The 13,732-nt window shown below is 36.3% G+C and overlaps 1 protein-coding gene across 9 annotated transcripts in view; it reads left to right on the forward strand.

Annotated features, from left to right (window-relative positions):
* Nucleotides 1–13,732, forward strand: part of LOC138318310 (mitogen-activated protein kinase kinase kinase kinase 3-like) — a 46,624-nt gene that overhangs the window by 27,192 nt on the left and 5,700 nt on the right. For 7 of the 9 annotated variants that reach the window (XM_069260530.1, XM_069260534.1, XM_069260533.1 and 4 more), the window contains 14 exons: nt 234–524; nt 828–884; nt 2,137–2,221; nt 2,650–2,729; nt 3,044–3,104; nt 3,265–3,370; nt 3,619–3,814; nt 5,631–5,731; nt 9,190–9,256; nt 9,530–9,548; nt 11,838–11,903; nt 12,658–12,750; nt 13,047–13,117; nt 13,482–13,537. In XM_069260530.1, coding sequence (XP_069116631.1) covers nt 234–524; nt 828–884; nt 2,137–2,221; nt 2,650–2,729; nt 3,044–3,104; nt 3,265–3,370; nt 3,619–3,814; nt 5,631–5,731; nt 9,190–9,256; nt 9,530–9,548; nt 11,838–11,903; nt 12,658–12,750; nt 13,047–13,117; nt 13,482–13,537 — 1,349 coding nt within the window. Of the gene's footprint in view, nt 1–233; nt 525–827; nt 885–2,136; nt 2,222–2,649; nt 2,730–3,043; nt 3,105–3,264; nt 3,371–3,618; nt 3,815–5,630; nt 5,732–9,189; nt 9,278–9,529; nt 9,549–11,837; nt 11,904–12,657; nt 12,751–13,046; nt 13,118–13,481; nt 13,538–13,732 lie in introns of those variants that run through there. The other 2 variants (XM_069260531.1, XR_011207874.1) reach the window with 2 other exon arrangements.

The raw sequence follows: 13,732 nt of genomic DNA on the forward strand, positions 1-13,732 counted from the left end.
TCCAAGATAGTCACTAAAATCCTTACATAGACTTTCAAGATAGTCACTAAAATCCATACATAGACTTCCAAGATAGTCACTAAAATCCATACATAAACTTCCAAGATAGTCACTAAATCCATGCATAGACTCCCAAGATAGTCACAAAAATCCATACATAGACTTCCAAGATAGTCATTAAAACTCAACCCCAGTCAACAACTGTTTATTAATGCTTATTTCTCCCCATGTAGAAGTTCTCCCAGGATTCCAACTGCAATGAGAACAGAAATAATGAACCTGGGGCAGAGATGTTGGACATGGATCCACCCGACATGGACAATCTCATCGACCGCATGCTGACCTTGACCCCGGATTCCCAGCCCCCCAGAGAAGAGGACACAGAAACACCACCTGCTATCCCTCCCAAATTACGTACACACTCACAAAATGGTATAATAAATAGTATGGGAAATGGGAGTACCCCTAGCTCCTCAGACGATCGACCACCACCTGTTGTACCCCGCAGGGAAAAGAAGGATCAGGTAATCCATAGGTTTTGTGTTGTACTGGAGTGAGAATATTATTGATAGAAAGAGTGTATGCCTTAGTAAGTTAAAGTTTGAGAGAATTTACCCTCTTTTAGATTGCATGCATACCCTGGTAATAAAAAATAAACACGGTTTATAAAGACAGGGTTTGATTTGAAATTGTACAGGGTATGTGATACATATCTGAGATAGAAATGTCACTGATAGAAACAACACCTCCATTCTATTAGGATATATTTAGAATACATGTTGCTTAGCCTTTCATATTACAACCACCAAAATATTTCTATTTATTAGCAAGACAAGTGCTCACGCCCTGTCAGCAATGGACTGCCACCAACACCAAAAGTCCATGTAAGTATCGGACTACGTCCAGCTCCAGAAGTTTACTGCTACCTAGACTTAAAAAAGTTGATATACACAGCAATCAGCATCTGCTTATTCTATGGATGGAAAATAGAAGAAGAACTAGACTTTAGGTCTTTAACCAGAAACTACCAGTTTGTTATCCTCTGTATCCAGAGGAGATTGTAAACCCTGGATATTAAGGTGACAGTAAACCCTGGATATTTAGAACGTATCCAGGGGAGATTGTAAACCCTGGATATTAAGGTGACAGTAAACCCTGGATATTGAGAACGTATCCAGGGGAGATTGTAAACCCTGGATATTAAGGTGATAGTAAACCATGGATATTGAGAATGTATCCAGGGGAGATTGTAAACCCTGGATATTAAGGTGATAGTAAACCCTGGATATTTAGAACGTATCCAGGGGAGATTGTAAACCCTGGATATTAAGGTGACAGTAAACCCTGGATATTGAGAACGTATCCAGGGGAGATTGTAAACCCTGGATATTAAGGTGACAGTAAACCTTGGATATTGAGAATGTATCCAGGGGAGATTGTAAACCCTGGATATTAAGGTGATAGTAAACCCTGGATATTGAGAGTGTATCCAGGGGAGATTGTAAACCTTGGATATTGAGAATGTATCCAGGGGAGATTGTAAACCCTGGATATTAAGGTGACAGTAAACCCTGGATATTTAGAACGTATCCAGGGGAGATTGTAAACCCTGGATATTAAGGTGACAGTAAACCCTGGATATTGAGAACGTATCCAGGGTAGATTGTAAACCCTGGATATTAAGGTGATAGTAAACCCTGGATATTGAGAATGTATCCAGGGGAGATTGTAAACCCTGGATATTAAGGTGACAGTAAACCCTGGATATTGAGAACGTATCCAGGGGAGATTGTAAACCCTGGATATTAAGGTGACAGTAAACCCTGGATATTGAGAACGTATCCAGGGGAGATTGTAAACCCTGGATATTAAGGTGACAGTAAACCCTGGATATTGAGAACATATCCAGGGGAGATTGTAAACCCTGGATATTAAGGTGATATTGAGAATGCCTGCAAGTAGAATGTTGGACACCTTTGCCACTCCATCTCCGAGGTCCCTTGTCAAACCATGAGTACAGTTTATAAACAAATTGCTTCACACTGTAACCTTAATCAACATCATTAATCTAAAACTTTGAAATTAAATTATTCTTTCTACAAAGTAAAGTAATGACTACCTGTGATTATATTACAGATGGGAGCCTGCTTTTCCAAGGTTTTCAATGGATGTCCGCTACACATCAACTGTACAGCCAGTTGGGTACATCCAGATACCAGAGGTCAGTACAGGAGTCCCTGGTCTGTCACAATAGTGCTGTAATAAAGTACTATGTTAGAATATACTCATATAATTCACATTCTGAAACAAGATACAGGTCTTTTTATGTATTTTAGTATGCTGTAGCTGTGGTAATCTAGCTGTACCGAGAAACGTTTATGTATTGTTTTGTTAAGGTTCACAGTCCTATATCTGGTAATGGAGCAAAATATGATTCGTACTAGGTATACTGATAACAGAAAAGTACTGAACTATACTTATATCTGAAATATGTACATTGACAGCTTATCAATACGTATTGATTTAACTTTCTTAAGGAGTTGGCTTAGAGCTGAAAATTGTTATATTAGCCTCCTTAAAAAGTTGAATGTATAGCTACACATTGTTGAAGTTTTGAAACATTCATCTAATCTTGCTTTTGTTTTACAGACCAGTACATACTTATCGGTGCCAATGAGGGTCTGTATACCCTGAACCTTAACGAACTACACGAGGCCTCGCTAGAACTGGTGAGTAACAACTATGTTGTTGTAATGTAAGATAATAGTTAAAAGAATTTTTATAGCAGCAAGACTTTGTAAAATATATATATAAAAAATGATACCCATGATAGTCTTCAGTGGATATTAATGGTGTTTGACAAGTAATTATATGTATCTGTAAGAAAACAAAGAAGCCTCAGCTCTCCTCCATTAATATACATTTTTCTTCCCTCCACACACATGGTTTTGATCATTTGGCGATTCAAAATAAATTCAAAGGCTAAACTCAATATCATTTCTAATTCATTAGATTTTATACCTGAATGTTGTTTTTGTTCCAGCTCCATGCGAGGAGGTGTACGTGGGTATATGTGATAAAGGATGTACTAATGTCCCTCTCAGGTAAGCATATTATCTTTCTATTTGACATTTCTTGTCTGGTAAATGCAAATATTTGAGGTATTGCCATAAAATCATTTATTTTAACATTACATTGGCTGTGAAATTATGTTTACCTATACACTGTATCGGTTGAAAGTCAGCTTTTAGCTTGTACCTACAGGTAAAACACCTCACCTATACCGACACGACCTGATGATGTTGTACAGTCGTCAAACCACCAGATTTTCTCTCCCAATGAACAAGATACCTGAGAAATTAGTCCCAAGGTAAGCTTCACTCACAATCTACACTACTACCTTGCTATGAAATGAGAGGTATAAAGTGATATCCATGTCTATTGTCTTGTGTCATGTGTCCTGTCTCATTGTATCTTGTCCATCTTTAATATAAGGAAGCATGGACATTTATGTCTTGCAAACAAGACTAGTTAGATGAATATTGAATGTAGTAGACTAGAATATCAAGTTATTGTTTTCATAAATAATCAAACACAAACTATTCTTACATTTTACAGGAAATTTAACCCGACGACGAAGGTCCCTGATACACGGGGCTGTACACGGTGCTGTGTGGGGAGGAACCCCTATAACGGCTACAAGTACCTGTGTGGGGCTCTCCATAATGGCTACAAGTACCTGTGTGGGGCTCTCCATAATGGTATCATACTGATGCAGTGGTACGAACCTCTCAACAAATTCATGCTCCTTAAGGTAAGCTAAATCAGTCACTTGGAAAATTAATTATTTATTTAACAATTGTAAATCAAGCGATTTATCTGGAGCACATTGTTGGCTCGGATGAAAGTATGTTAGAATAGAAGGAATCTAGAATACATATGTGAATACTTGATTTACAGTGTTTACATCCGGGAATAGAAGAAGTTTGTTGTTTATTTTACAGTTTAATGCATTATCCAACCACCCTGTAAGTTTCAGTTCCATTGAGTTACACACCATGGAATGATGTATCATAAATATAATTGTATTACTTAATTTCTGTGTAAATAAAGCAATAATTGTTCTGACAATTAAAAACTCAAATACAGGCAAAAAGTTGAGGAATAGCAAAACTGAGAATACCACCTGGTAGTGTTACAGTATATCAATAATTATCCCCCGCCCAACAAAGTTGGCGGGGGATATACAAATGGGTTCCGTCCGTCCGTCTGTCCGTCCGTCCGTACGAATGGTTTCCGGAGCATAATTCTAAAACCAGTAGAGATATTTCCACGAAACTTCATACACACATTGGTCTTATGGTCTAGTAGTGCCTTTTGCTATTTTTAGGTTTTCATTTTTTGCATTTTTTCCGTAACCATGGAAACATTGCTGAAAATATCATATTTTTGTACCAGGTTTGTTTCCGGAGCATAACTCTAAAACCAGAAGAGATATTTCCATGAAACTTCAAAGACACATTGTTCTTATGGTCTAGTAGTGCCTTTTGCTATTTTAAGGTTTTCACTTTTTGTACTTTTTTCTGTAATCATGGAAACATTGCTGAAAATGGCAGATTTTTGTGTAAGAATCGTTTCCGGAGCACAACTCTAAAACCAGCAGAGATATTTCCATGAAACTTCATAGACACATTGTTCTTATGGTCTAGTAGTGCCTTTTGCTAGTTTTAGGTTTTCATTTTTTGCACTTTTTCCGTAACCATGGAAACATTACTGAAAATATAATATTTTTGTACCAGGTTCGTTTCCGCAGCATAACTGGAAAACCGGTTGAGATATATGCATTGAACTCCATAGGCACATTAGTCTTATGGTCTAGTAGTGCATTTTGCTATTTTAAGGTTTTCACTTTTCGTACTTTTTTCTGTAACCATGGAAACATTGCTGAAAATGGCAGATTTTTGTGTAAGAATCGTTTCCGGAGCACAACTCTAAAACCAGCAGAGATGTTTCATGAAACTTCATAGACACATTGTTCTTATGGTCTAGTAGTGCCTTTTGCTATTTTTAGGTTTTCACTTTTTGTGCTTTTTTCTGTAGCCATAGAAACATTGCTTAAAATATCATATTTTTGTAGCAGGTTCATTTCCGGAGTATAACTCTAAAACCAGCAGAGATTTCCACGAAACTTCATATACACATTCTTTTTATGGTCTAGTAGTACCTTTTGCTATTTTTGGGTTTTCATTTTTTGCACTTTTTCCGTTACCATGGAAACATTGCTGAAAATATCATGGTAAATGGTAAATGTTACTTTGCAAAACTCCACCCATCTTTGTGTATATAGTCAAATATAAATGTCAAGGCTGTATACCTGATTCAACAATTGCGGCCCCGCTCTACTTGAATTATACTCCATCTTTCTTTAGCTCAACTTCCTTTTTCCTGTTTTTTTTTTTTCATACACATAAGTCTCCACAATCAAACTTACTTCAGCTTTGATATCTCCATTGGCGGGGGATCTGAATGACTATGTCCTTGTTTATTCTGAATTCATTGAATTTATTGAAGTCTCTATCCTGTTGAGTATCTCAATAGAAGTAACATTTGAAGTATGTGGTTTGTTACAGACATTTGAATGTGAGGAGATGTCTATCCAGCCTACGGTGTTTGAGATGTTTATCTCCCCTGAATTGGAGTACCCAATGGTGTGCCTAGGGATTAGGGTCGGGTAAGTGTTCTCTCTCTTATCATTCCATATTGGTAATCTAATCATTGTGAATGTTACTGTCAAGTTTATGTTACTCTCAATTTACAGGTACATTAATTTTGTTCATTCTTTATCTCTGTATGCCATCTAAATACTAAACATTCATTTGTGTTTATTAGCAATGCAGTCAATTAAAAATTTGATACATATTAGGTGATTTGGAAAAGTAACCTGTCTCAGTTTAGAGTGAACCCACATAACCTGGCAGTGATTGTATTGCTCAATAATTTTGAGTGGCAAGTACCTTTTGAAAAAATGTACCTGAAATAGTCACTGTCTGGATACTGTTAGTCTGGAAAACTTGCAATACATATGGAAATATCAGGGTGATTATTGACTAAATAAACAAATTCTAGCAGTCCTGAAATCCCTAATCTGGTCGGTTTGGTCTGTAGATACAGGTGTTCAGATTATCGAGGGGCCACTGTACATTGGTTATCAAGACAAAGGTTTTTTTCAGATTTGAAGGGTTATTTTTCAAGATTTAGAATGCCATTTCAAGTGTAGGATACATTATTGTTATATATCATACTTGATAATTTTTCAGACACAGATTTGTCCAATCTGATGGCATTTCACAGTAAGCGAACATGCACTTTAGACATTTAAGTATTTGATATGACTCCAAAGTATGTCATTGGATTTTCACTTCATGTCAAATTTTCTTCAGGCACTGAAAATTGATTTTTAGCTCACCTGGCCCGAAGGGCCGGTGAGCTTATGTCATGGCGCGGCGTCCGTCGTCCGTCCGTCCGTCCGTCCGTCAACATTTAATTTAAATCGCTACTAGTCATAGAGTTCTGCATGGATTGTAACCAAATTTGGCCACAAACATCCTTGAGGGAAGGGGAACAGAACTTGTATAAATTTTGGCTCTGACCCCCAGGGGGCAGGAGGGGCGGGGCCCAATAGGGGAAATAGAGGTAAATCCTTTAAATCGCTACTAGTCATAGAGTTCTGAATGGAATGTAACCAAATTTGGCCACAAACATCCTTGGGGGAAGGGGAACAGAACTTGTATAAATTTTGGCTCTGGTCCCCCGGGGGCAGGAGGGGCGGGGCCCAATAGGGGAAATAGAGGTAAATCCTTTAAATCGCTACTTGTAATAGAGTTCTACATGAATTGTAACCAAATTCTGCCACAAACATCCTTGGGGGAAGGGGAACAGAACTTGTGTAAATTTTGGCTCTGGTCCCCCGGGGGCAGGAGGGGCGGGGCCCAATAGGGGAAATAGAGGTAAATCCTTTAAATCGCTACTTGTAATAGAGTTCTACATGAATTGTAACCAAATTCTGCCACAAACATCCTTGGGGGAAGGGGAACAGAACTTGTGTAAATTTTGACTCTGGTCCCCAGGGGGCAGGAGGGGCGGGGCCCAATAGGGGAAATAGAGGTAAATCCTTTAAATCGCTACTAGTCATAGAGTTCTGAATGGAATGTAACCAAATTTGGCCACAAACATCCTTGGGGGAAGGGGAACAGAACTTGTATACATTTTGGCTCTGGTCCCCCAGGGGCAGGAGGGGCGGGGCCCAATAGGGGTAATAGAGGTAAATCCTTTAAATCGCTACTAGTCATAGAGTTCTGAATGGAATGTAACCAAATTTGGCCACAAACATCCTTGGGGAGGGGGAACAGACCTTGTATAAATTTTGGCTCTGACCCCCTGGGGGCAGGAGGGGCGGGGCCCAATAGGGGAAATAGAGGTAAATCCTTTAAATCTCTACTTGTCCTAGAGCTCTACATCAATTGTAACCAAATTTGACCACAAACATCCTTGGGGGAAGGGGAACAGAACTTGTATAAATTTTGGCTCTGATCCCCCAGGGGCAGGAGGGGCGGGGCCCAATAGGGGAAATAGAGGTAAATCCTTTAAATCACTACTTGTCATAGAGTTCTGAATGGAATGTAACCAAATTTGGCCACAAACATCCTTTGGGGAAGGGGAACAGAACTTGTATAAATTTTGGCTCTGGTCCCCCGGGGGCAGGAGGGGCGGGGCCCAATAGGGGTAATAGAGGTAAATCCTTTAAATCGCTACTAGTCATAGAGTTCTGAATGGAATGTAACCAAATTTGGCCACAGACATCCTTTGGGGAAGGGGAACAGAACTTGTATAAATTTTGGCTCTGACCCCCCGGGGGCAGGAGGGGCGGGGCCCAATAGGGGAAATAGAGGTAAATCCTTTAAATCGCTACTAGTCATAGAGTTCTGCATGGATTGTAACCAAATTTGGCCACAAACATCCTTGGGGGAAGGGGAACAGAACTCGTATAAATTTTGACTCTGGCCCCCCAAGGGCAGGACGGGTGGGGCCCAATAGGGGAAATAGAGGTAAATCCTATAAATCACTTCTTGTCCTAGAGTTTTGTTTGGATTGTGACCAAATTTGGCCATAAACATCCTTGGAAGAAGGGGAACAGAACTTGTATAAATTTTGGCTCTGACCCCCTGGGGGCGGGAGGGATGGGGCCCAATAGGGGATTCAGAGGTTAATATTAAAATTCCTTCAGAAAAGAAACAATGAACCTGTATTCAGAACATTACTTGGCATTACAAACCAGGTGAGCGATACAGGCCCTCTGGGCCTCTTGTTTTTCTCTCTTAACATCTATTTTTCAGTAGCATTGCCTTTGAAACCAGACAATAACTCAATATTTAATTTTGGATAAGCTGATCACATACTGTCTCACATCAAATGACATAAGTAGCTCTTTAGATAGAACTGGGAAAGGTCATTGATCACAAAAAATGCTATTATTTCAAACATATGATCACAAGTGTCTAAAAAGAAAAAATATGTCATCATAAAAATCAAAGTCAGAAATCAGAAATCAGAATTGATGAAATGCACTATGCTTACTGGGTATTAAGACATCTTGTAACAGTTCTTGGTATTAGTTGGAGCACTTCTATTTACGATGTTTCATCCTACAGATATCTGCTCTTGACAACATGTAACGTTATTGTATCTCTTGTTTGTGAGAGTGACCAACCTAACAATCGAAACTTTTGTCAAGGGTAGATAAGGGTAGCATAACCGATCGCACACAATTATAGCACTTAGTTGATCTACACAAGGTCATATGTCATTTTAATATATATATATTGGCCTACAAAAATCACACCCTGTGATATTCAAAATATTAAGAATAAACAGGTTTACTGAATATTTACTTTAACTTAAAGATTCCAATGTATGTTGAAAACTATTGTCAGAGACCTATGTTTGATTGTACTAATGATAAGAATAGATAGGTATGTAGCACAGTGTAGTGCAATCAAATCGGGGTCTTAATGTAAATGTAGCGTTGTGTACTGGTAGCATAGTTTGAATATCCAGAATTTGACTACATGTCGTTCTACTCCATGTGTAATGCAGTACTTGTAAGTAACAAAGTTTGGTTTGTGTTTACAGGGATGAAAAGATCTTACTCAAGTTTGATATAATAAACTTGAATTCCAACAGTAACTGGTTCACAGAGAGATAACAGAAAATAGAGATGGTGAGTACTTAACAGAAAATAGAGGTGGTGAGGATTTAACAGAAAATAGAGACGGTGAGTATTTAGCAGAAAATAGAGACAGTGAGTACTTAACAGAAAATAGAGATGGTGAGTACTTAACAGAAAAATAGAGATGGTGAGTATTTAACAGAAAATAGAGATGGTGAGTACTTAACAGAAAATAGAGATGGTAAGTATTTAACAGAAAATAGAGACGGTGAGTATTTAACAGAAAATAGAGACAGTGAGTATATAACAGAAAATAGAGACGGTGAGTACTTAACAGAAAATAGAGATGGTAAGTATTTAACAGAAAATAGAGGTGGGTGAGTACTTAACAGAAAATAGAGGTGGTAGAGGATTTAACAGAAAATAGAGATGGTGAGTACTTAACAGAAAATAGAGATGGTAAGTATTTAACAGAAAATAGAGACAGTGAGTATTTAACAGAAAATAGAGACGGTGAGTATTTAACAGAAAATAGAGACAGTGAGTATTAACAGAAATAAGAGTAGTATTAACAGAAAATAGAGAGTGATATAACAGAAAATAGAGATGGTGAGTATTTAACAGAAAATAGAGACGGTGAGTATTTAACAGAAAATAGAGATGGTGAGTATTTAACAGAAAATAGAGACAGTGAGTATTTAACAGAAAATAGAGACGGTGAGTATTTAACAGAAAATAGAGATGGTGAGTATTTAACAGAAAATAGAGATGGTGAGTATTTAACAGAAAATAGAGACAGTGAGTATTTAACAGAAAATAGAGACGGTGAGTATTTAACAGAAAATATGGTGAGGATTTAACAGAAAATAGAGATGGTGAGTATTTAACAGAAAATAGAGACAGTGAGTATTTAACAGAAAATAGAGACGGCGAGTATTTAACAGAAAATAGAGATGGTGAGTATTTAACAGAAAATAGAGGTGGTGAGGATTTAGCAGAAAATAGAGATGGTGAGTATTTAACAGAAAATAGAGACGGTGAGTATTTAACCGAAAATAGAGACGGCAAGTATTTAGCAGAAAATAGAGACGGTGAGTATTTAACAGAAAATAGAGACGGTGAGTATTTAACAGAAAATAGAGACGGTGAGTATTTAACAGAAAATAGAGGTGGTGAGGATTTAACAGAAAATAGAGATGGTGAGTACTTAACAGAAAATAGAGACGGTGAGTATTTAACAGAAAATAGAGATGGTGAGTACTTAACAGAAAAAACAGAAAATAGAGGTGGTGAGTATTTAACAGAAAATAGAGACGGTGAGTATTTAGCAGAAAATAGAGATGGTGAGTATTTAACAGAAAATAGAGACAGTGAGTATTTAACAGAAAATAGAGACAGTGAGTACTTAACAGAAAATAGAGACGGTGAGTATTTAACAGAAAATAGAGACAGTGAGTATTTAACAGAAAATAGAGACGGTGAGTATTTAACAGAAAATAGAGACGGTGAGTATTTAACAGAAAATAGAGATGGTGAGTATTTAACAGAAAATAGAGTGAGATTTAACAGAAAATAGAGGTGGTGAGGATTTAACAGAAAATAGAGACAGTGAGTATTTAACAGAAAATAGAGACGGCGAGGATTTAACAGAAAATAGAGATGGTGAGTATTTAACAGAAAATAGAGACGGCGAGTATTTAACAGAAAATAGAGACGGTGAGTATTTAACAGAAAATAGAGATGGTGAGTATTTAACAGAAAATAGAGACGGTGAGTATTTAACAGAAAATAGAGGTGGTGAGGATTTAACAGAAAATAGAGACGGTGAGTATTTAACAGAAAATAGAGATGGTGAGTATTTAACAGAAAATAGAGACAGTGAGTATTTAACAGAAAATAGAGACGGCGAGTATTTAACAGAAAATAGAGATGGTGAGTATTTAACAGAAAATAGAGACGGTGAGTATTTAACAGAAAATAGAGACGGCGAGTATTTAACAGAAAATAGAGATGGTGAGTATATAACAGAAAATGGAGACAGAGAGTATTTAACTCAAATATCAAAGGAGAAGTAGGCTATATTGAAAGTAGAATAAACCAAAATTGTGTTACGTATCATTGTTTAATTTATAGTATAATCAATCAAAACTGGCTATTGTCTAATCTGGATTGATAACCCTGTCTATTTCTTCTTGATTGTATGATTATTCATTCTTAATGTGAGTACATGTAATTAAAACCTGTATAATATGGAACCTGTCCATATTGGCCAAATTTGCTGGTCCCAATTACATCCACTTCAGACAAGTCCATACTCCATATGGATATCTTTAAACTACTGTAAACCAACTTTCCTTCGCGTACGATTTACTTTTGTGAATTTCGCAATCCAAGTAATTTCTCAAAAGTGACGCTCTCCATGAATTATTATCGACATCATCAGAATTTCCAGAAAAAATTTCAAATCCGTGAATTTTAATCATCGTGAACTTGTTTTGAAATGGAAATCATGAAATTTAGTAGCAGCCAAAGTATGTTGGTTTACAGTAATCATTAAAATTGTTAAATGAGATAAAATTTTGAGTTATATACTTTTATATTTATTTTACAGGTGAAGAACTACCTGTTGTCAACGTGACACAGCTGGAGAAAGATACAATTCTAGTCTGTTTTGATAGTAAGTATGCTGAATTTAATTGGAAATTTAATTCTTGTTTACTGAATGTTCTAGATTCAAACAAATTTGCTCTACCTTACTATACACTATACATAATAGGATATAGGATTTCCTCCAAATAGTCCATTTCTTTATCAAAACTGCTGAAATGTTAGATAATTATGCTCTTTCATTCATCCATTTTTGCATGTCACACTAGGATGTACACAGAGTAATATGTTATTGATGTTAAATTCATCTGTTTATGTTATTGAAGTTAAATTCATCTGTTTCCCTTCTGAAATAGATTTACTTTCTAAATCTAACAGGGGAGATAACTGTTTGAAAAAAAAATCTTATCAAATATGTTACAGTTAAAGAGAAAGACAAATAAAATATATTTCAGTAATAAGTGATTACAAAGGTCTATTAGGCTGTTATCTAGCTAAGGAATAAAAAACATTTACAGAAGAAGTTTCTCCAATAAGATGTACAGTGAAACCTGCCTTAACGACCACTTTTGTATAAAGATCACCTACTTAATAAGAGTACTTTCCCAGTGTCCCAAATGGTCAATTTTTACACTACCTGTTTATAAAGGCCATATGGCTGTAAGACCATGTTTTCTTGGTCTTTTGGATGATCTTCATGGACAGATTTTACTGGACTTACTATTTTCCAATCAAATACCCATGCAAATTAAGAGTTTGATTCAAAAGTTTTATCAGTTATGTATTGTAATGAATTACAAAGGCAATGTTCTTTTTCTTTTCAGAATATATAAAAGTTGTAAATATGTCAGGAAAGTTGAAGTCCAGTAAGCGCCAGGCAGCGGAATTACATTTTGATTCTGCTGTAGAATCCTTAGGTAAGTGTCACATGGTGGTGTATACCAATGTTTTACACAGATGTTTATTATGTTCAAAAGTAATATCATTAAATGATCTGAATCATTCTATGTAGTAACTCTATGAATTTTATACCCAAACATCAAACATGGAATGCTATGAGAATTTTCTTCCAAAAATGAAATCATTGAAGCAATAGATTAAAACAAGATATAGCTTTTTAGACTGGATTCAGTAAATACATGTGTATAATTCTAAAATGATAGTAATTATGTAAAAAATTGGGTATACATTATAAACTATGCTTTGATTTCAGTTTGCTTACAAGACAGTGTGTTAGCCTTCCACAAGCATGGTATGCAAGGACGAAGCTTTAAAGCAAATGAAGTAAGTTTTCGATCCTTCTACTTGCTGATCCAGCTTTCAGGTTTGAATTGAAGTGTTTTAGTTTGATAGGCAGTTTTACTTCAGTCAACCACGAGGTATAAACTAACCAAATATCGTGACCTCTTAATTTGCATTTTAATGCTGACCACATTTTTAATATCTTAGTTGTCCATTTCATAATGCTGTATTACCTATCATTGAGACTTTTTTTGTTATCATTTAAGTCATTTCAAAGTTTTATGACCTCCCATAAGAATCACAAAATTGATATAAACACATTGATACAACACTCTTTTAAAAGCAGAAGATTTATTGGTTTATGATACGGAGGTATTGGAATTCTTTTGAATTTGCGTTTTTTCAGGTAACACAAGAAATCTGTGATCGAAGCCGAATATTTAGATTATTAGGATCAGACAGGTGAGTCAACCAACTAAACATAGTGAATCATATACAGGAAACTTCCACAGTTTTCTTGGTGACAATTACCAGTAACCTACTAATAAAATAATATTGAGTATTGAAATGATAAAAGTAATTTTCAATGACCTGCAGTCATCCCGTATCTATTATTAAGTCTTTGAATAATAGTACATTTAACTCATTCACCCTTGA

Source organism: Argopecten irradians, chromosome 3 (assembly GCF_041381155.1).
Source record: "Argopecten irradians isolate NY chromosome 3, Ai_NY, whole genome shotgun sequence".
In the NCBI taxonomy this organism is placed as follows: Eukaryota; Metazoa; Mollusca; class Bivalvia; order Pectinida; family Pectinidae; genus Argopecten; species Argopecten irradians.